The 24,432-nt window shown below is 38.1% G+C and overlaps 1 protein-coding gene across 1 annotated transcript in view; it reads right to left on the bottom strand.

Annotated features, from left to right (window-relative positions):
* Positions 1-15,597: 15,597 nt before the first annotated feature.
* Positions 15,598-24,432, bottom strand: part of WDR36 (WD repeat domain 36) — a 29,892-nt gene continuing 21,057 nt past the window's right edge. The window contains exons 18-23 of the mRNA XM_061378087.1: positions 23,670-23,767; positions 22,348-22,490; positions 21,587-21,703; positions 21,279-21,360; positions 18,327-18,514; positions 15,598-16,512 (exon numbers count right to left, since the gene is read on the bottom strand). Coding sequence (XP_061234071.1) covers positions 16,363-16,512; positions 18,327-18,514; positions 21,279-21,360; positions 21,587-21,703; positions 22,348-22,490; positions 23,670-23,767 — 778 coding nt within the window. The 3' untranslated portion in view covers positions 15,598-16,362. The remainder of the gene's footprint in view (positions 16,513-18,326; positions 18,515-21,278; positions 21,361-21,586; positions 21,704-22,347; positions 22,491-23,669; positions 23,768-24,432) is intronic.

Raw genomic sequence — 24,432 nt, 5'->3', positions numbered from 1 at the left:
GCTGCTATGAGGTCTCCATGCATCTTCTCTTCTCCAGTCTGAACAACACCAATTTTCTTATTCTATCTCCATATGGCTTTTCAGCTCCAGTTCACTTTCACTGCATACTTATCCTGGAAAACAGAATCATTCTAGAACTAGTATCTTTATATAGCAATGTAAAAAAATTGACCTCAATTCATGCCATTGATTTTACTGGAACTTAAGCACATGTGGAAATCTTGCTGAACAAATTCAAAGACTGAGATTGGTGAATACAATCTTTTTTTTCTTTTTACACCCAAAAGCAAAATTTTCATATTTTAAAGGAATATGATTAGTCCATGCCAATGGGAACATCCAGCCTCCCCCATCAACATCCTGAAGGATGCAGATCTCTTTATACAGCTGCTACACAAACCGAAAGCTTTCTTTTATAGTCTATAGGAGGTGAGGATGTGTCACCCACAAACAGCAGTCTCTGCCACGTTTTCTAAGATTTAAAAAAACAAACAAACAAAAAAAGCAGACAAAGGATCAAACATGCATTGACTGGTCTTGTTCAACATCTTTGTCACTGACATGGACAGTGGGATTGAGTGCACCCTCAGCAAGTTTGCTGATGGCACCAAGCTGTGTGGTTCGGTTGATACACTGGAGGAAAGGGACCTTGACACGCATGTGAGGTGGGCCAGTGCCAGCCTCATGAAGTTTAACCATGCCAAGTGCAAGGTCCTACACCTGGGTCAGGGCAATCCCAGGCACAGCTACAGGTTGGGCAGAGAAGAGATTCAGAGCAGCCCTGCGGAGAAGGACTTGGGGGTGTTGGCTAATGAGAAAATGAACATGAGCCAGCTTCAGTGTGCGCTTGCAGCCCAGAAAGCCAACTGTATCCCGGGCTGCATCAAAAGGAGCGTGACCAGCAGGTCGAAGGAGGTGATCCTGCCCCTCTACTCTGCTCTTGTGAGACCTCACTTGGAGTATTGTGTGCAGTTCTGGTGTCCTCAACATGAGAGGGACATGGAACTGTTGGAACAAGTCCAGAGGAGAGCAATGAGGATGATCAGGGGACTGGAGCACCTCCTGTATGAAGACAGGCTGAGAAAGCTGGGGCTGATCAGGCTGGGGAAGAAAAGGCTGCTTGGAGACCTCATAGCAGCCTTCCAGTATCTGAAGGGGGCCTACAAGGATGCTGGGGAAGGTCTCCTCATTAGGGACTATAGTGGTAGGACAAGGGGTAATATGTTCAAACTTATACAGGGAAAGTTTAGATTAGATATAAGGAAGAAGTTCTTTATTGTGAGGGTGGTGAGGCACTGGAATAGGTTGCCCAGGGAAGTTGTGAATGCTTCATCCCTGGCAGTGTTCACAGCCAGGTTGGATGGAGCTCTGGGTGACCATGGTTCAGTCTGATGTGTCTCTGCTCATGGCAGGGGGGTTGGAACTAGGTGATCTTAAGGTCCTTTCTAATTCTTTCTATGATTATATGATTCTATATTTAAAAAACAGAAGCCAAAAAAATAAAAAGGCATTCTGCCTGAGTCATCTATACATATTACAGTTTTCTGCCTCAATCATGTTTACATACAGAATTCTTCAAAATGCTGATTTTAAAATTGAAGCCCTATGAACCCTTTAACAGGACAGCAGCAGGAATTAATGTAAATTTCAGTGAGGAAAGATTCCAGGGACTGGTTTTGCAACTTATTGTACATTTGCTAGATAGATGTTCTCCGTGACAAGATTTCATTACTTCATAGTAGTCTAATTCATTAAAATACATTTATGACTGATCAGCAATAGTTCACATACTTGAAGTACAGGCAGGTTCAATTTTTCCATTAAAAGAATAACCACCTGACAAATAAAAAGCTGCTTCTGGAGCTCAGCCTTTTATATTTATTACTGAAAATAAGGAGTCCTGCTCAGCAATGCCAAATCTAGTCTGTTGTATTCAGTACATCAATACCAGATGATTCCTTTTCTCTGCAGTCCAACACAGCAGTGATGAAATATATTCTGTGGGCATATTCAGTGGATGGATGTAGGCACTGAAACTGCTCCATGTGGTAGGAGAGAAATGTTTCCTGGGGACCTCATTTGGAAAACAAAACAGACACTGCAACAGACCAAATCTAAACTTCTCAGGCTTTCAAATTCCAGTGAGTTAACAGTATGCTTCCCATACCAGTCTCCCCAACTTGCTCTTAAACTGGTTACAATATATCCAAGAGTTTCATAACCATAATACAAACTAGCAGATGAAAGAAGAAGGAAAATAATGGATACATGTCAGTTGCAAAATTATCTTCAAGCAATATCTCATTTTGTCAGGTATTAAATGGCAGGGCAAAAATATCTATTGCCTCCTGGCAATGTAAGGAGAGTACCACCAGTGAGACGCTATCAACATGCTCTTTTTTTGCCCCCCCCCTGTTCTCCATCAGAGTTTCCTTATCAATTTATCATGTTTTATCTTTGAAATCTGGCAGTCTTCAACGAATTTACATTTTTGCATCTAAGTCCTGCTTAACTCCCTGAAAAACTGTAATGCTCACACTTGGTGCTCATATCATTGACATTACTGATACAGCACATGCTCCTTTCGTAACAGCATTAGATAGTACATAATTTTATTTCAAACAAGGGTTCAAATAATGTACCATGTGAAATTACCAAAAATTATTTAATACCATGAGATGGCAGAGCTGCTGAAAATGTCTTCTGGTCTAAAACAGATAAAGGCAAAAACCAGTATGAATTAACATTGCTGCAAATCTTTACTGTCATGCTGCTGGTGAGGTTCTCTTCATTTGAAGATCCAAAGTCATTGAACAGGTGATGCTTTCCCCCAGGTTTTTTTTTTTTTTTTTAAAGAAAAATAGGACAGATTTTATGCGAACACATAACAAGAATCAGATAACTCATTGCAGACAGCATACAGAGCGTTACCAAAAACTGACTAGGAACACAAAGTTGTCATTACCAGCACAATTGAATTCTGTGATACTTCAGCTTTTCCCTACAGCCCCAGAAGCTGCCACTGTACTGTATCCAAATGCAATGTTCAATTTCAAAAATGAAGAAAAAAAAACAACAAAAAACTCCAAAACCAACCAACCAACCAAAAAAAAAAAAAACCCAAGAAAAAATAAGTTGTTTTTTTTTTTATTGCTGTGAGTGACATCTATGGGAGAAAAAAAATGCAAAAGTTAGCATCTTGAATGCAAGAATAAAGAAAAAAAATCAACAGTTATTTTTTAAATCTCAGGAGCCTTCACTGGGGAGATGAATGCATCTTACCTTCCTCTGCTACCTCCTACTGAAATGAATGGCAGTTACCTGTTGACTGGTGGGTCTTGGATTAGGTATCCAAGCATGAAGTGGGCTGATAAGGAGACTGTTTTCTTGTTCAAGCACTACAGACTTTCTCCTGCTATTATTATAAATAAGTCATTTTTTAAAACCAGCTTCATGAGCAAATAGTCTTTCTGCATTCAGCATCACAGACGATCCCTTGTCCAGCTCCTCTATATAGCCTACATCAGATTTTCCTTTTCTTTCTCAGACAGTATCTCAGCAGTGGTGAACTCATTAGCTTTTGCAAGGTAATCCATTTTTTCACATAGCTATAAAGTATAATAAAAATACCAATTTTAAAGCATGATGATGCTTACAACAGTGGAAGAATGTCTGAACTTTTTTAAGGCTAAGAAATTGGTCCTGAGCAGATGGACCACATCTCTACTGAAGTGAGTGGCTTTTGTCCCTGAGTGCCTGCTGGGCTGGATGGAGGAGACTGCACAGTGATTCAGTGCTCTGGGAAAATATACAAGAACTTGTGCTAAGCATCACAAGCTCCAGATGCAAAGGAGAAGCGGGTAGCATGACAGCAAGCTATCCTAGGCCTAGGACATTCAGGACAGATGGAGAAGCAGGATTGCTACCTGTTACCCTGTGTGTCAAGGAGAGGACCTTACAGAGTCATTTTAGCAGACACCTTAGGAAGTACATGTGATTTTTAACCCCAGATTTCTACTGATCAAAGAACTTTCAGTCCAGTTCTACTTGTAGATACCTTCTTTCAACAATACTACATCTACTACCTGTTAGTTGCTGCTAGATCTCCCTGCTGTCTGGGTCTCAACTATGACCCTGATCTCTCCAGCCACAAATCAGACTGTGCTTAAGTCTTGCAGATTAACCACAGTTAATATTTTTTAATATGTTTTTCTCTGTTTATCCATGTAACCCAAATTATTCAAATCTCAATTAATTCAAGTCTTGTTCCTGAGCTTCAACAAATGCAATGTAGTCCTGCTCAGAATGGTGCTGATAGAAATAATCTCCCTCCCAGACTGTTGGTTTGTATATATAACTCCTGTAATGAAAGTCAACAAATGTAAAAATTCCTTGTTTGTGCCTCTGAGTCCCTTCAGAGCCTATGACCACATTCCTCACACTTCTCACTCACCGTGAGGATGGTAACAGCCCCATTCACCTGACAGGGGTAGCCACCAATATCTACAATGCTATATCTGTGTAAAATTTTGCTATACAATCATCTTCTGCCCACACGCACAGATGGCAGTCTTTTAACCACCTACTATAAGAAGATTATTTGATTGTTCATAATGGAAAAGGCCAAACATTAAAACTGTACAGGAATCTTAATATGCCTGAATTTGACACTTACGATCAAGAGCTGCCGATACAAATTTGTAGCAAAACATTTGCTTCTCTGGTTTGGGTCAGGTCCAGTGATGTTTCTACCAGTTCCTGTAACAGAAATTCCTGGCTGTCGTGATTTTAGCCCAGCCAGCAACCCAGAACCACGCAGCCACTCACTCACTCCCCTCCGCTTCCTTCCCCCTTTCCCAGAGGGGTGGAGAGGAGTATTAAAAGAATGCAACTCCCACAGGTTGAGATAAGAGCAGCCCAGTAACTAAGGTATAACACAAACCACTACTGCTACCACCAATAATAATAATGATAAGGGAAATAACAAGGGAAGAAAATACAATAACTCAACACCTGCCAACAGATACCGAGCTCTACCTGAGCAGTGATCTAGCTCTTCTGGGTAACTGCCATCAGTTTATATAGTGGGCATGATGTACTGTGGTATGGAATACCTCTTTGGCTAGTTTTGGGTCAGATGTCCTGTCTCTACTTCCTCTCAGCTTTCCCTTTTCCCTGGCAGAGCATGAGACTCAGAAAGTCCTTGGTCAGAGTAAACCATTACTGAGCAACAACTAAAAACATTGGTGTTATCAGTGCTGTTCCCAGGCTGAGAGTCAAAACCACAGCACTGCACCAGCTACTAAGGAGAAAAATGACTGCTACTGCTAAACCCAGGACACTGGCAAATATTTTTCTCCACTGCACACTCAATCTGAAACAATGTAGATTACTGGGAAAAGAAGAAGCCTTGGAAGGCATCCAAATTACTCGATCATTCTGACAGTTATTGGAGGCCAACTGCTGGGAAGATTTTGTGAGAGCTAAATGAAGCAGTCCTAACAAGACATGTATGATCACAGTATGACACTTCAACACAGAGAGGTCACAACCTTTAGGTGCCAAAGTAATACTGGCATGTTGAGCAGGATGTTGACTTCCAGTCTGCCACTTTGTTTTGCTCATTTTTAAAATTTTCCCTTGAATTCCTGGTAATAGTAACACACTGAGCATTGCTTCACTAACGAAGGAACTCAAGAATGTACTCCTGATTTACTTACAGGCACTGAGAAATGGTGACAGACCTGAGAACAGAACTTCCAACTTTCTGATCCAATTTTGTGTGCAACGCAAGAAAATTCTGATTTTCCACAACCTTACTGCAAGTTTTTAACTTCTTTCAACTTTGCTCCTTCTTCTGGTCTCTGCCTACAGTATTTAACACTACACAAGTGGAACTGATCATGGGAATTGGAAAGACTTCAGGCAATTCAAACTGCTATACAGATAAAAAGATCAGATGAGAGCAGCCTGAAAGGCTACTGAGAACAAGTGTCATTAACGGGAACAAATACAGGCTGTATTTCCGTCAGCTCCGGGACAACACAGAATCTAGCATAAGAAATGTCACATATAATTTATCAATACCCAGCATTCTCTTTACAGCACTTGAACATTAAGATTTAATATGCTTTTTAATGTTTATACAGATTCCCAGAGAAGTCACTGGGTTCTCAAATATTGGAAGTGATCCCATCAAATAATAAAAACTTTTAAACATAAAAGAGAAAATACAGTAGACTGTGTTTACTAAAAAGCCTCAGTGATTTTTCTGCCTGTTTAAGTGTTAAACACCAGGTCATACCTTGCAATACAGGTGCTCTGTTAACAGTCCAGCGTCAAACATGCTTCACCCGATGCCAGCTAACTCTGCTATAGTGAAGGAGAGAAACATAGAATCATAGATCGCCTAATTCCACCCCCCCTGCCACAGGAAGGGACACCTCACCCTTTGATCATGACATCCCAAATGGGGCTATCCACCATTACTACCCATGGCCCCTTACGCGGCCAAGAACCTACAAAAGCACAGCCTCTGTTTTACAGGTTCTACACAAATTGAATACCTGTCCTCTTGGACTGGATTTCTTCCAAAGCATTGTTTACTCTGAGACTTCCAAGGAAAAACAATACTATTTTGAAATGTTCTTCTCTGCAATTAAATAAAATAGAGATTTTGGAGTCTGACAAGATAAGGCATATTACTAACAAAATGCTGGGTTAGGGTTATGGTTAGTGTTAGTGTTGGAGTTAAGGTTAGGATTCATTCTGAGTGAGCATTTTTGGTTTTTTTTTTCCAGAGGAAGTATTTGTTAGTTTATGAAGTATCTGGGAACGACAATTTTTTTACCTTCAGCTTGTCTCTTATTTGCTGTTTTGTGAATTTTATTTTTTTATACACTCAAAAATCAGGATAGGGATTCCGAAATGTTTACCTGTATTTTCTTTTGAGATTGATAGTCTGCTAGCTAAGAGGATGATGCAGCCAATAACTTACTCTCTGGTGTTTACAGGTATCCTAAGCTGCCTTACAATTCAAGAAATAATCAACCTTCATGGTTATTTATGAAAGCATTCAAAACATGAAGTCGTATAAAAATTATTTTTGATTTTCTGAATAAGAGTGCCTAACTGCTCAGTGTTTATACAAACCTGTATCTACATTGCTTATGTAGAATGACCATTACAAGGTCATCTGTGCAACTGCTTCCTTTTCAATTTTACCCAGACTAAAGGCCTAGAATATCAAGAGGGACATAGGGAAGCCAGGATGGATAAGGATTAGTTGTTTTCTGTCTTTTTCAGTGAAAGAACTAAGGAGAATAAGATAAAGTTAGCAAGTAGACAGCATCAAAGCAATCAAGAAGAAGTAGATGTGAGCAGATAAGCTGTGGGGCTCCGTGCCAAAAATGTAGATGGATTCAAAAAAGGCCAGGCAAGATTTATGAAAAACAAATCTACTGTTCAATATATCAGAACAGTTAGAAACGACCTTTGCCTCACAGTGTCTATTAATTTCAAATTGGTAAAAGTTGAGAAAGTATTTCAGAGGAAGTATCAGATATGCTTGCTGTGTTTCATTTTTCCTTGGCTTTTGGCCACTTCAGTCAGATCTAACAGACCCATTATTATCATTACATAAAGTTCTAACCCTAACCCTAACTCTAACCCTAACCTAACCCTAACCCTAACCCTAACCCAACCCTAACCCTAACCCTAACCCTAACCCTAAAGCAAAACTTAGACAGCAGTTTGGATAAAAAAATGATCCTACCAAAGTGATTTTTCCTATGGTTTATTTTCCTAAATGACTTTCTAGTTAATCACAACTCAGAAAACTTTTGGCCAAGATAATCTCCTGCCGTGTGGGCACTTCTGAAGACTGATGGGTTTGACTGAGTATTTGCACATCTAATTAGTTATGTACATATTCTGAAGCCCACTGAGTTTGGAACTCCATATGGTGCTCCACTATGGCCTAAGAGATGCAAGTAAGCCTGATATGGGTTTTCTGAGGCCATGTGGTACATGTATGATTGAAGTTACATGCTGTATATAGCTATACTAAAACCAGAAACTTAGGGAAAATGTCAGGCCATTTTAGTAATGCATCACACTACTAGATATATGAATAATGAATAACCTGAAAACCAAGCACACTAAAAATTTGGGCATACGGCTAAAACATATTCTTGTATTTTTGTTGCTCCTCCATGTACATTTACAACCCTTCATTATATGAGCTTCAGGATATGATGTATGGGCTCTACTGCACAGCTGCACTTATTGTTAGCTCTTTGTCCCCATTCTTTACATGTAAACTTCCTTTCATTATATGTAAAATGAGTGAAAGGGCTGAGGGACAGAGGCACATTCTTTACTATCACTTTGGCTATCCAGACAGTAGTTTTCACAGTGGAATAGGAGAAAATCAGGGGACAGCTTTTAATAACATTATGACTAGATTTGTCAACACTCACATGACAACACAATGACTCCCATGACTTCAGTAATTTGAATTCACAGAACAATTCCTCATTAATTTGCTTTCTGGGTAGAATCAAACCCAGAGGCTGCTACCTAGCCATCTACAAATATGAACACTATTATATAAACTGCTCTTATTAGGAGCCAGGCTTGACCATTTAGTGTTCCTTAATTCTTGCTAGAAGTAAATTGGCTTGAGCTGATGTAGAATAAGGCTGTAAGCCTTTGACGTATTTCTAAGATACTTAAATCTAAGACATCTGTATCTCAGGCTCCTGGGGGACCTTTAAGGTGCCTTTAATAAATAATAAAGGGGGCCTAAAGAAATCTGGAGAGGTACATTTTACAAGAGCCTGTAAGGACAGGACAAGGGGGATGGCTTTAAGCTGAAAGAGGGGAGATTTAGATTAGGTATCAGGAAAAAAATCTTCACTATGAGGGGGGTGAGGTACTGGAACAGGTTGCCAAGGCAGCTGTGGCTGCCCCATACCTAGAACTGATGAAGGCCAGGTTGGATGGGGCTTTGAGCAACCTGTTCTAGTGGAAAGTGTCCCTGCCCATGGCAAAGTATTGGAGATAGGTGATCTTTAAGGTTCCTTCAAACCCAAACCATGATTCTATGATTCTGTTTCCCCTGTAATTAAAAGTACTGATCAGAATCAATACAGGTGAGCACTGAAGGCTTTTGCCAGAGAGGAAGGTAGGATGAGTTATCAGTAACTCTTAGGTAAAATGCTTGAGCAGCACTTTTCATGAAAGCATCTCAAAACCATCTGCTCAAAACCATTTGCTCTCATCATCCAGTTTACCATGAATGCAGAAATCTTGATTTTCATCACTCCTCTTCCTCCAACTTTCTCAGGACAGGACTAATACAGGTAGGACAAAGAGACAGGAGTTGGAATCCTTCTGTACTATTTCTGATCTTTTTGCTGACTTGATAGAGGATAGATCTATTAAGACGGCATGATGAAAAAAGCAAGAGACGGCAAGCTACCACCAAAAAATTTAGGCCCAGAAGCCACAACTAGGAACCCAACCTCTACTCTAGTGAACACTCCTATATGACAACATACAGTTATTTCTACCTAGTACTATGTTATAAGGTCCATTTCCCTGAAAGTCACACATTTCTGATAACATCTATATTCATGCATTTCTGTCAAGCTAAATTTATCCAAGTCAAGCACTTTAAGTCACTGGATGAAAGAATATCCCACTGAGCAAGTAGAAATTACCACTCATGGGTGCTGCTCAGACTGAAAATCAGCTTTTCAGAATGTGGTTACTAACAAAATAACAATGAGAAAATAAGCACTTACCTTTCAAGTTAGTCTCCAATGGGAATAGAAGCAGACTGTAATAAAGGGTAATTGTTACAGTTAGAATCCTAGAGTGGAAATTAGAGATATTAATTGAACAAACCAGATTTTTCCTTTATTTTAGTACAATCTGAGGAACAATCCTGCCATTTTAGTAAGATACCCTCCCTTTTAATTAAGGGAGAAAAGCATAACTGAGCAATGTGAAGAGAGATTCTTGTTTAGAAATATGGAACATACTTGTGAAAATGCTGTATTAACCATAGGTGTCCACATTGTTTTATTCAGCTCTTAAAATGTAGATGATATATGGAAGCAGTGGGGTGAATACTGCAAAAATAATTGCACAGAAATTGAGACACGATTGGCAGAAATAACTGGAAAGGTCATCAATTAATTCTAGTAAACCTTTCCTTTTCTGGTCTGGGGAGGATGATAGCTATAGTTAAGATCTTCAGATTATCTTTTGGGAAAAAAAGTAAAAGCTAAATGAGAATGAAGAAAATTATACAATTCTCTTAAGCACAGAATTTTATATTTTATTAGATTTAAAATCTATTGTCATTTGTGTGTCGCTCTCTGTAAATATTTCTGGTACTTAGTGAGATTAGTATTTGTGAGAGGCAAAAAGCCTATGGCCATGTAAGACTCATTTCAACAGAATAGCAGAGGCCGGAACATACTCTTCTATTTACAGGCAACTTATTATTTAATTTAATATTCTCCAATGTCCATAAACTAGTTACTTAGCTTTTCTGAATGTAGTGCTCAATCCTGATGGATTAAGATTCAAGGACTACCAATCTTGTTTTCATGACCTTTGCAAAAGTCTCTCTTATTTAAAGCTTTGACTCCAATCCCTTTGCAAAATAACATACTATTAAGGACAACAGAAAATTCATTTATGACTTATGATAAAAAATATTTTTTCCCATTATTACAGAAGACTGTCTGGTAGCATATAAACCTGTTTCTTGTCAGTGGCTAGAGATTCATTGTAGATATCTCTAATCAACAAGAATCTGTCATTTTAATTGACAGTTCACTTATGGCTGTCAGTTATTAAAAGCAGAGAGCTAACACATGTTAGTAGCTATCCAGAGCACAGCATCTTTTTTTAGGACTGTAACCAGTATTCAAAACAGTATTTAAATTGCAAGAAAAACAAACATAGACTAGCATACAAAGCTGTACCTCAGAGTGCTGCTGTAACCAGCCTCTTGCTGATGAAGCACGCTAAAATGGTAAGAATATTCTAACCACCAGGTTTTGAGTTTGGCTCCTTCTCCAGCAGCAGCATTCAGCTTAACATTAACAGTCCACTCTTAGCTGCCAGCCCATAGCTCTTGCCAGATTAATTCAAATGAGGTTAGATTCATCTTATCTGAACCATTTCACCTGATGTCATAGTCACTTCATTATGTTTCTGTTCAGGCTGACCAGGCACATCAAAGAAGTCACTAGTCCATATTTAAATTGCGTATCAACCTCTAGGGCCAACTTCTGCCATTCCCAGAGTTTCATCTGTTTCGCCATCCAGAGACTTAAATGGAGTTGGGGTGGTAACGGTTCAAAATTAAGGTTATTGGTAATACCTGTAATGATCTGGGTCTCCAGGATTTCCTACTCCAACATGTCAAGATGATAAATAAGCTAAGGAATGAGTATCTGAGCTGTGCTGTGGTTCTGCTTGAAATAAGCTAGTAAATTTGTCAAAGCCTCTCCTTTCAGCATGAAAGGAAACAGCATGGGCCAGTACAGCACCTCTTCAGTCGTGTCAAAATAGTCTGTTTCATACATACATACACACATACATACTTATACATGCTATAATCAGCATCTTCACAAACCTTAGGAACATTCAGTCAATCTCACTAATGGGCTTCTGTTAAGGAAAGATCAGTACATTTTCTACATAATTTTATCAAGGAAATGCTTTGAAGATTATCTTTGTATTTGCCCACTACATCCTTTGTTTCTGCTGCCCTTTAAGATCTTGATGCCAGCAATCATAATACAGAGACATGAATCCCAGCTTACACAGAAAACAAGCTATTGCTTTCTGAGAGGCTGAATTCCAGCTTCGGCTCCTGCGTTTAGGAGGAAATCATTCCATAAGGCAGGCCAGGAGACATCTTGCAACTTGAATATTATCGTGCATACAAGTTCAACATTAGCCACCTGGGGTCACCTCTGGACTCAGTTGCCCTGTCTAAGCAGAACTTCCCACAGGAACTGTCAAGCACAAAGGCAAGATCTTGCAGTCATCTTGCTGTAAAGAGGGCTTCTACAGTTTGTCCACAATGCTTCCACTGCTAGGCAGGGAAAAAGAGGAACATGTGGATGCTGGTTTCGACCTACTATCAGCTTTCAATCAGATCCTTACCTGCACGATCACTGTACACAACTGTGTCTGTACAGAACTGTACACAACACTGTCTCCTGTTCCTTTTGTGTAAAAAGAGGCTGTGTTCCTCTCTTCCAAGCGTTTTTTCAGTCATAACTCCTGCTCTGGTATTGAGATATCTGCTCTGATGTTTTCATTAATTATTGTGAGAGGTATTGCAAAGGGAACAGCATCACTAGAGAGGATATCCTCTTCTGGGTCAAGTACCACTGTAGTGGGGTTCATCCTCTTCCTGAGGACTGACAATCTTTCTCACTTGTGACTGCACAGATCCTTTGTAACACCTCAGGCATTGTCCTTGCTAAGGAGTAAGACTTAATTGCAGCAAGTCCCCAGCTCTACATCCCCGTCTGTTTCTTTTACAATTTTGAGATTTCTACTGGCTCCAATCCTAAGCAGCAGAGTCTTGCTCCAAGAATAGACACTACCTTTTCCCTTAGACAACTGCACTTCGTGTCTCTTTCTCAACTGGTTATATGCTTTTACAGTCACTCTTAACAGCATTTCTTGGACCTCTCACCATTCCCAGACTACATGTACCCTAGGAAAAGGGTCTTTGCTCAAGCAAAAATAGTGTTACCAAATAGTTATAAAATAGTAAGGCTGTAGAAGCTGATATAAAAAGAAGAATGATCTATGGCTGCAGCAGAGGACATAATATATAATTCTCATGATAACTGAGAATAAAACCTTCTGGGATAAAAGGCAAGAACTTTTGTAACTGTCAAATATGTTGTGGCACTCACCAATTTTGAAATATTCTTTCTTATCAGATATTCACCTGAAATATTTTCAACTCATTTGGCAGTCTAATTCTTCTACATCGCATTGCAAATCTCTCAAATGCCAGTAGTATTCAACATTGCTGCATCTAATCTATTGAGATCTATTGAGATTTGCTGCATCTAATCTATTGAGATTGCTGCATCTAATCTATTGAGCTATGAGATATTTCTCCAGGTCTGGAATGCATAACACAGTCAAATAAAACAGTGGAAATACTGAGACCAGGGAGGGAGGAAGGAAGGAAGGAAGGGACCCCCCTCTACAAATATTACAAGGTTTGCAAACAAATGTTGTGCATAGAGATTAAAACATCTGTGCCTAGAGCAGGTTCTTGTATGTCAGTGAAAAAAACTTAAGTGTGACTCAGTAAAATGAAGTATCTTCTCTGCAAGTAGAAACCATTTCACAACTGCTCTGTGGCAGCAAAGCATGAAGAACTAGAGCACAATTATTTTTTCTCACATTGAAGAAGTAGGAGGGGTATGCAGCATTAGAAGATAGCACATCTGGAGTATACAAACAGAAAATAAATTATTTCCCTTAGTATTTAATTAAATTGTAGGTTGCATTACTACAGGATGCTGTGAAGGGATAAATGAGTTCTAAAGGAGATTAGATAAAACTCACAGAGAGCAAACAGGTCTGTCAGAGAATATTAAACGCAACTGTTAGAATACAGCTGGGTCACGAAGTATCTATACAGCCATCTCCTTGAAAGCTGGCCTGATGTGCTCAAAAGGATCCTTTCATACCTGACCTGTTAGACAGACCCTTTGCACGAGACAGGACACTAGTCTTGAGAGAACTTTGCTTTGATCCAAGAGGAAAGTTCTCTATCTACTCTTCCTTCTACTAAGGCAGGTCTGCAACTACTGACTTGCTCATATTTTTATTTCTAATGCCTTGGTTCAAAAAATGACTCTTAAAGATCTTCTAAATTAGTTACACTGAGACCTGTAAGCTCAGGGCTTTATTGTATATTACATTGCAATTTGAGGGATTTGGCACTGCTTCAGATCCATTTAAGAAACTGGGAGTAATGGGTTCTTGAGAATTGTATCACCAGAAGCTAATAATTCTATGGTACAAAGGATTTTCTTAAATCTCAGTGGTAAACTTCACAAAGAACTCTCAGGTTTACATCAGTCTGTGAACTTCTATAATACTTATTTGATCTCTTCAAGCTTTAGTATGAGTCATGGTCTTTATCCGTAACAGCCAGAACAACACAGAGAAGCTGTAAAAGCTGACTTCCCATCATCTCTGCCCTCTTCTGATAACCCTGACAACATCTCTTGGAAATTCAAGCAGCCAAAAAGATGATGACCTCATGATACATGTGGAATTGTTACTTGTTTCAGGAAGTATCCTGTACTGGACACTGCCTATACATGACTGAGAAATATGGCCTGCTGGGGGCTGAATGTACAAGGCAGACAGACAGAAATGAAAAAAGAATGAAAGAAAAAAAAAGAAATTTACATTCCCTTATAAAAGTCCCTCTCCAGATTTCTTGTACCCCCTCCCTTTATGTACTGGAAGCTGCTCTAAGGTCTCCCAGGAACCTTCTCCAGGCTCACTCCAGGGGGTGTTTGCTGAAAAGAAGCTCAACATGAGCCAGCAGTGTGCACCCGCAGCCCAGAAAGCCAAACTTCAAAAGGAGCATGACTAGCAGGTTGAGGGAAGAAATTTTCCCTCTCTACTCTTCTCTCGTGAGATTCCACTTGGAGTACTGTGTGTAGTTTTGGTGTCCCCATCACAAGAGGATCGTGGACCTGCTTGAGTGAGTCCAGTGCAGGTTGTGAAGATGATTTGAGGGTTGGAGCACCTCTGCTATAAAGACAGACTGAGGGAGCTGGGCTTGTTCAGTCTGGAGAACAGAAGGCTGTGGGAGATCTCAGAACTCCTTATAATACATAACGGGGGCTACAAGAAATATGGAAAGGGACATTTTACAAGGGCCTGCAGTGACAGGAAAAGGGGGAATGGCTTTAAACTGAAAGAGGGGAGATTCAAGATTAGACATTAGGAAAGTTCTTTATTGTGAGAGTGGTGCGACACTGGCACAGGTTGCCCAAAGAAGCTGTTGCTGCCCCATCCCTGGCTGTATTCAAGGCCAGGTTGGACAGGGCTTGGAGCAATCTGGTCCAGTGGAAGGTGTTCCTGACAAGTTGGAACTGGACAAGCTTTAAGGTTCCTTCCAACCCAAACCATTCTATAAATCTCTGTTTGCAGATAATTAGTTCCAGGATACATGACTAATGTTATGTAATGTGATGACATTATAATAACAATCACCTATGTAGAACAACAAAACCGCATTGTAGTTTCAGTCTGCCATATGCAGTGAATACATCTTTCAGCTTTTCTCATCAAAACTGCATACATTTGTACTGGTTACCCTGTTAGTCTGTGTCTGGAGCATGTAAAATACTGAAGCCTTGCTCAGGAGATTCTTCTGCCATGAGGCAGAATTCTCAAACAGCAAAGTTTCAGACAGTCACATTCCTGAGTTCCCAAACTCTGCCCAAACTTTATTATTTAAAACCTAAATATCAATTCATAAAAAGAACATGTGATTTATGTAAAAATTCACCCAGCTCAAAGCTTTTATTCTGATCACCTTGAGAAAAGGATCCAAATTTTCCTAAGAAACTTAGCCTCCAAAATTAGAGCAAGAAACTTGGTTATAAAAAAATGGGGGTTTGTTTGTTTGTTTAGCTTAGGATTTGGTGTTTTTTCAAGTTACATCATTTGTAATACGGCTAAAAATCTTTGCTTTCAGAAATAGGTGCCTGAGGTAAAACAGTGAATACAACTTGCCAAAGCAAGAAGAAAACTAGTTTTTACAAGTGTTATAGGGAAAACACTCTGATTGCACAGAAATGCATTTTTTACGTTAATTTGCTTTAATCTGATGTTAATAAAATGTTAATAACCCAGACTCTTTATTTTTGTCTTGACAGTAATAATTTACCAAGCACAATACAGGTTTTGGTTTCTTGCACAGAAATTACATTCCTACTTTTATTTTTTTTGCAAGCCACTTCTCCAGTGCGATTTACGTTTTGGTCATGGAAGTACACAGTAACTAGCTACATTACCTATAGCTCTCCAGCTCTTTTGTTCATTGACAGTACAGACCGATACAACATGAATATTTAATCTGCACATACTAATTTTTGCTCTGAGTAAAAAAATAATATTCAGTTATGCACATTCTAAAATATTCTGCCATACACAGATGTATAAAATACAGCATCAGAAGTCATAGTATAATTCCTGAAATCCAGTATTTTTTGTAATAAATTGTACTATTATTCCAAGGGGAATTTTATGCAGACAAAACCCTTACGCATTTTATAACAAAACACTTTTCATATATGTTAACACACACAGACTCTGATTGAAGAGAGTCCGCAAATGAATCCAAGTTTCCTCAAGTTGCATTGACAACCTGGATACTTCTTCCAAAAGGTTTGGCTCTGATGAGAGAATCTTAAGATGCAACTGAAAACAAAGACAAACAATTAGTGAAAAATATACAGGTAACAAAAAATTTGGAAGATCAGTTTCCTCATTCAGTTTCAATACTTTGTTTTCATCAATGTCCCAAGTAAGGGAAGGACTCTTTACCTTCAATTAATTCCTTCTATTTAATGCTGACCGTCTTTTGCTAATCCTTTACAAGCCACTTTACTCCAATACTCTATGTATTAGATGGGATAAGCAGCAAAATGTCTTTAATAAGTTACTGCTTTAATAGATCTGCTGCTGCATCTATCCCAATCAATAACATATTCTCTTTCCAACCCACATCATAAATTCCTGTTTAGGCTAGAAAGTCTAAATAGGTGCCCTGAGGTTGATCTGGTTTTTATGTCATATAATTTTATCTATTATTGTAATCATATAAATTTAATTATTTTAATTATTTTTATTAAATGTTACTTAATATTTAATTCTTATGTGTTGTGTAAAGCAAGAAGAATGATGCCACCATGCTCTATACTGCTCCAGGGAGATGATATCTCCCTAGGAAATAAACAGGAACCCTGGTGTAGCACAAAGAAAAGAAACCTCTCAGTCTTGTAGGGAGGCAGTGTTATTACCACTTAATGGACAGAACACTTACTTTCCTGGCTACAATTTAAATCTAGAAGTCTTGCTAAGCTCAGAGCTGTTTCACTTGGAACCCGCAGCAAAAGACAATGGTGTTCATGTGTCACAGCATGAGTTTATATTATTTGACTGTATTTCAGATCCCAAGTACGTTTCTGAGGCAAATTACCTAGCTGTCCACCAATCTACCCTGCAAGACATAAACAGATTTTGTACTAAACTAAAGAAAAAAATGGATTCTAGCATCCAATATTGCAACTATTATAGCTAGTCCAAGGGACAAGACTCACAAAAACCAAACTAATAATAAACAGGATAAAAAGCCATTGTGAATGAGTATCAACACTTCAACGTGAAATGTACTCCTATTCAGCTGCAGTACTTGTTCTTGTGGAAGCTGCCACACATGTTCTATTTAACCCCTCAAAAAGGAAAAGAGCGAGTTGTATTTGTCCAGCATTACATTATCTTTAAAACCAATCCCTGCTTAATAGTGCTATTAAGAAATACTCAGTTTAATAACAGTATTACATGTACCTGAATGTTTATAACAATGTTTTCCTAGTAAACTGTAATTAATTGCTTTCCCCCAGTTTCCTAAACCAGGGTATCCTGATAAGGTAAGCATTTATGCATCAGAAGAGCTTCAATCTTTTGCAGAACCGCTTTCCCTCTAAGAGTAACTGCTACTGCATTTTACTGCAATAACTTTCTAACTTCCATGCTCTTTGGAATAATTTCACTACTTCTGTGGTGCTTAAGCAATAACAGAGGACAGCTCACTGACATGGAAAGTAAGCCAGGTATGTGGTATCTAGTGATAAGTCCAACAAAATGCCTATTTACTACCCTTAATGTTACAACATTAACGTCTTCTTACTTAAGGCATGGCCTACAGTTACTTATCAATTAACACCTATTAAGAAGTTAGGTATGCTTCAAACAATAAAAACAATTCTAAGTAACAAATACTAGAGCAAAATCTGTCTGGTTCATTTCACATCTGTGGGTTTTTTTCAGGTTTTTCTGGACTGTGACCAGATAAGTTGTCAAATTATCCAATACAGTCATTTAGCAGTTTTAAAACTACCCCCAAAAAAAACCATGTAAGATAATGCTTTGAAGCAGGCAATTTATATTCTTTACTGGACAGCCATCACTTTAAACAGGACTAACATAAAATTTTGTAAGAAAATTGTTACCTTTAAAAATAGTGCAAGGTATGCTTGAGAAAGTTCAAAGTTGTACTTCTTGTTTAGCATCATCCCAATCATTCTCAAAAAGCTTAGCATCACCTCCATTGAGCCACCACCTTCCGGGGCCAAACACCTTAGTTCTATCTCTATATTAGATGGTCCCAAGCTTTTCAGTAAGTTAAGTGGAGCTGTATCTGTGTTAAAACATTGAGGAACACATCACCAGTAACATCTACAGGAAAGAATCTTACGAATGCTACAAATCCTTCATCTGGACAGGTTTATTGCAAAATTCTTAAGCAGTGACTGAAAGTTTCAAGTTTCTACTGTTGCCTTTTTTGTTTTCCACAAAATGCCATCCAGCCTTCAATTTAATGTCCAAACACATACTACAGAGAAGCACATCTCTAACAAAACAGTTTAATTGTATTTGTAAGTTTACCTTGAAAAATATAAGTAACACCTTTGTATTTATATAACTTCCCTTCCTCCCCCATTTCCATCTTCTAAGCTGTAAAAAAATTCTCATTAACCACATAACTTGCCATTTTACCTCTCTTGTCAAAAAAGAGATGGGACTTCAGGTTGTTGCTGAAAATATATCCTAAAAGAGACAGGGTGGGGTGGGGTCAATCTTTTCCCTCATAGAAATGTATGCAATTTAGAAATTCTTTCCTCTTCAAAATGTTCTTCCTCAGGATTTCTACAATCCTACCAGATCTTTGAGAATTCCATTCATTTTCTTTTAAAATGCAGAGATAAAAATATAAATGCTTGTAAACACAGCTGTTGGTAAATACATTTTTTTAAAATGTCTTCTAATTAATATTTCTTCTCCTAAGAAGTTGTTAGTAAGAGCAACTTTTTATACTCTTACATCATGGTAACTAATAATATTAGGCATTGGCTAATATTCCTTAGGTGGTATAAATATGTTTGTCCTTGATTCCTATGCAAATCATTATCTATTTTTAAATGTAATTGTGGTATTAACAATATTAAACAGATCTATTAATTCATAGTTGTGCTGTGACACTGAAAAACTAAACATAGAACATTCTGTCAAGTTGGGACACATACAATACAGAAAAGGTGCCCAGCTTAATCTGTGTTCCACAGTCCTGATCTGAGGTATAAAACCCTGTCTCCATCCCCCTGGTAAACCAGGATAGCTTCTAGTATATCACTGCTTACTTCCACAGCCTAGTCACCATTAGAAGAGATGCTTGTAAACTAGCAAGCACAGAGCCATGTTACACACCATGTTACACACCAGCAGCTTCTTCAGCCAGGATCAACAAAGCCCAGATCTGGATTACAGCATGGAACTTGGAGCACACTCTCCTTACAGCAGAGATGGCCTGAGGCAGGTGCACTGCACCACTACTGCAACGCACTTGCTCCCTGGAACAGCCAGCCTCTAGGTGCTTGGTTAGGTTTTTAATTATTCACCTGATGTTTCACTTTTCTCTGTGCAGCTCTGAAGCACCTTAAAAGAATACTACCAGTTGAGGTACTAAAACCACACTGTAACACCACACCTTATTTGTGATAATGACATCCTGCATATAGAAATGCTTTAAGTACAGCTGAGTAATCTGGTTATCTCGGAAGAGTTTAAGGGGTCTAAAAATTCCCAGCAGAACTGCCTCGTGCACAAGCTGCCTGTCCTGGATTCAGCAGTAACAGTTATTTTCCTCCTTCTTAGTAGCTGGTACAGTGCTGTGTTTCCAATTTATTGTGAGAACGATGCTGATAACACACCAGTGGTTTAGTTCTTGCTGAAGAGCATTTACGCTGATCAAGAACTTTTCAGTCTCTCATGCTCTACCAGTGATGGGAGGCACAATAAGCCAAGAGACAGCAGAGACAGGACACCTGACCCAAACTAGTCAAAGAAATATTCCATACCACAGCATGTCATGCCCAATATAGGAACTAGGGGGAGTCACCCAGAAGGGGAGATTGCTGGTTGGGTCAGGCTGTGTATTGGTCAGTTTGTGGTGAACAATTGTATAGTGCATCACTGGTGTTTATTGGTGTTTTTCCTTTCCCTTTTTAGTTTTGCATTCTCTCCCCCTGTTACTCCCCTTATTACTATTATTGGTGGTAGTATGAGTGGTTTTGTATTATACCTTATTTACTGGACCCTTCTTATCTCAACCTGTGGGATTTACATGCTTTGGATTCTCCTCCCCATCCCTCTGGGAGCTGGGGGAAAAAGAGGGGAGTGAGTGAGCGTGTGGCTACACGGCTCTGAGTTACTGCCTGGGCTTAAACCATGATACTACTGGTGATTGCCCATTTAAGTTTCCAAGCCAGCTATATCAGCAATCATTTCCAAAAAAACTGAATTTCACCAATTCTGCAGCAGCACTAATTGAAACAGGGAAAACAGCATGTAAATTCCATAGTCAATTTACATGACAATTTCAAAGTTAACTGAATGTTAAAAAGAAATCCAAGAGCTATTTTAGTATTAATTATTTCTTAAGATTTGAATTATAAAGTAATCAACTAAAGCTCTAAGTTTTCACAATGCTTAGTGAAGTAGCTGATGGAAACAGAACTTGGTAGGCAAACTATGTTTTTCATGTCCCAGTTACTGTCTCTCATCAGATCACTCCCTTCCTTTCTTACTCTACAAATAATACATAGCACTTTTTCTGGGCAAGATCATCACAAAGCAAATCTAACAATCTTAGAAACACTATCTTCTTTCTCTATATGGGTTTCAGCCAGAACTGGGCTCCATTCTGCAGCAAGCTAGACTACCAATGAATCTTTGAGACACATTGGCTATCTACGTATTAACCTTATACACAACAGGTCACACTCTTTGTCTTTGCTACTATACTATATTTTTCCTCACACGTTACAATTCTGGCATTAGAAAGCAAATGTGTATCAAAATATTATTAGCATCTACATTTTTAGTGAAGTATCTTGTTAACTTACATTCATTAGTTCTCAGGGCTTCTTCAAGATGAATGAAAAAATCAGATTTCTGTGCCAGTACTCCAAGGCTTACTACCTTTGACTAGAACATGAAAGTACAAAAGTGTATGTGAACATGCAAAACATACGTTTACGATTATTTTCCCCCAACAGAACAAAACACCTTAAGAAAGAAAGCATTATGTAAATGTGTTAAAACTGATACTTTAAAGTCTTCAGCAAGATCTCACTTAGCATCATAAGCGTTGTTTTTTTTTTTTTAAATACACTAGATAAGCACTATTATATTAATAGATTTTTGGTTTTACCTGTGTATCATTTTCTTCCCTTGGAGTAACGTAATGGGGTATAAGACCAGAAACCGTTGGGATGAAGAAAGGAGCTGACTTGGGAACTTTTGGTGGCTCTCTTGGTTTATTTTTTTTCTGTTAAGCAGATACTTGAATTAAAATCATCATCACATTAAGAACATGTAGAATATTTTTTTAATGAAGAGTTTTATTTTTAAAATACCATGAAAAATGTAAGGACTAACTGAAAAATAAGTATATAGGTAAAATACTTTACCACTAAATAAGAAGCTACCATTTAGGAAAAAAAAAAAAAAAGCCCCTCTCCCAAATCCCAGAAATTGTGAAAAGCACTATATAGTCTTCTACTGCAAAATCTTGAAAAACACCTGAAAAGTAGTATCAAATTTTGTGACTAGGTAAATGCAGCTCATAGAACACAGGCAAATATATCTGGCTATATACTACTATTTTTTGCATATTCCCTCTTTTCCCGGTTATGTGAACGCCCAACAGTTATTTAGAGGCATAACCTAGCACAGCTGTACAGGCGCTTCTATTGACATGGAAATACCTGCTTTCACACAGCTATCTGGAATGTTGCAGAAACAGTAATGGCAAAAATTACGAATTCTGCCTTCTCAAGTTTTCTTGAGCATCCAAGAGAATGGTTAACTGTCTGTTTTGTATTACAGGAGAAACAGCCCTTTATTTACCTCTGTCCTCAAAAATACAACCCAAATACTACAGATCTGCACTGGCATGCCTAATATAATTACCTTGATAATATCAAGACTAAGGAGATTTTTCCACCTTGATTCTGGTAATGAGGAAAGGGTCACCAGCTGCAATCCCAGTTGCTCAGGTGAGGCATATTCGATCATTTCATCACATGTTTCTTCATCTCCTGCCACATCCACATCTGTCAAGAACAGATATCTTTTATGAACATACATACTTCATATTTACTTTTAAAAATCAAAACGTGACTATTTGTTCTGCAGTTTTTTAAAAACACATGCATAACGGCTGTATGTATGGGTGCTAGCATAACAAACAGCTGAGAAGGTATAGAAACAATATTAACCCTATGAAATATTAAATTTAAATTGGAAACAAGTATAGCTAAAATGCAGAATTGAATAAATACTTTGAAGACTAACAAGATTTGTTTGCTTTGGCTGAAATCATGTAAAAACAATTTACAGAAGTGGATTATTTTTAAAATTTTGTATAGTTTTTTAAAATACATACAAAACAATTTAAGTTCTAAGTCAAAAATCTGTAAAATCTTTGCATTTAAATACACACAATATTCACAACCTGTACATAGATATGACTGAAGCAGCACATAAAAATGAAGATCTCAACACTGAAGTACAACAAACACTAAAAGATGTGCAGTGTGTCATTAGGTTTTCTCTAGACTTCCTACGTGCTCTTGACCAAACACTTCTTCTTTCCCTTCCTTTTTGCAAAATATTACATGGGTGAAACCACGAATGTGGCAGAAAAGCCTAACACAGCAAAGAAATGCAAACCGTTAAAAGCTCCTGAGCACATCAACAGGAACTTTACATTTGCTGAAGGCAGAAAATGAATTAAACCATTAAACCAGAATCAGTTTATAGGATTAAAACATTCTAAATTTTGGAATGAAACAACAAAGGCAATATGGAGCAGTTAAGCTACCACAGCTTACAGGCAGACAAAAAAGCTGGAATTAAGTGAACAAACAACAATCCCCTTTACACTCCCAAACAGTAATGTTAATTTCAAACTGGCCTTTATGATGTCAAAATGAAAGGTATTTACACAAGTCAGATTCAAAAAAGCCACAAACAGCACAGACGTTTTTAACATCTATAAAATCTCCTTGAAGAGACGGAGATCATCACAATGTAATCTTTTTTATGTCTGAACACAGAAATATTACTAGATTTTAGTAAACAATTTAGCATATGAGTTAAATATGCCAAAAATGGCAGAAGGACCAACAGGCACACTTCAAAGAAACAGTCTTCACTGGGGAAGCAAACCATCTTCTATCTGAAATATAGTACCAAATTGAAAATTAAATACTCTTTCATGTGAAGGTTACCTTCAATGGGGCAGGTAGTCGGGCGTGCCACCATAGAAGGTACATAATCTGCCGAAAGGGGCCGTAAAGAGACAAGTGAATACAGAGAACGGTTTGACCTGAAAAGTAAGACAGGCATTTTAAAAACAATCTTCAAGTGAATGGGAACAAATATTTTAGACATAATTTTTACTGCATTATGGCAATTCACGAGGTCCTATTCAAGATTAGTTTTCCTCATCTACCAGATAAACAATAAATGAAACACAGTAATATATATCATCTGAAAGTCTGAAACACGTAAGTTATGCTGAAGCACTATTGTGAAGAACATTTAATAAATGTGGAATTACGGACTATTACTACTTCAATTATTGCCAGATGCTGCATTTACTTGAAGCTGCAAAACTAACAATCTAAAAAGCTTTGTAGTTAATGTGTACAATACAATATACAAATGCTGCTTTCACAGAATTTCAAAATAGTACTCTTAGCAAATTTTCTTGAGGTTTGGAACACACACACAGTCATTCTGGCAAATTATTTTTTCAGTCAATACGAACAAGGGCTAGATAAAAAGAACAAAGCACTTAAGCACTGTAAGGTCTAACAATTGAACACCCCTGAGACAAAACCACAGGCAACAAATGTAACTTGAAATACCTATCTATCAAAAGCAAAAAATAAGAAAAAAATATCACCTAAAAGATATGTTATACTTCAGTTCTGGGCCTAATGAGTCATTTGCTTTGAAGACAGGTCAGGAGAAAACTGAACTGGAACA

The sequence above is a fragment of the Neopsephotus bourkii genome, unplaced genomic scaffold (assembly GCF_033783945.1).
Source record: "Neopsephotus bourkii isolate Nb327-2 ecotype Australia unplaced genomic scaffold, CSIRO-AGI_Nbou_v1 NB_1764, whole genome shotgun sequence".
Lineage (NCBI taxonomy): Eukaryota > Metazoa > Chordata > Aves > Psittaciformes > Psittacidae > Neopsephotus > Neopsephotus bourkii.
This window is presented reverse-complemented; position numbering and strand designations above follow the sequence as displayed.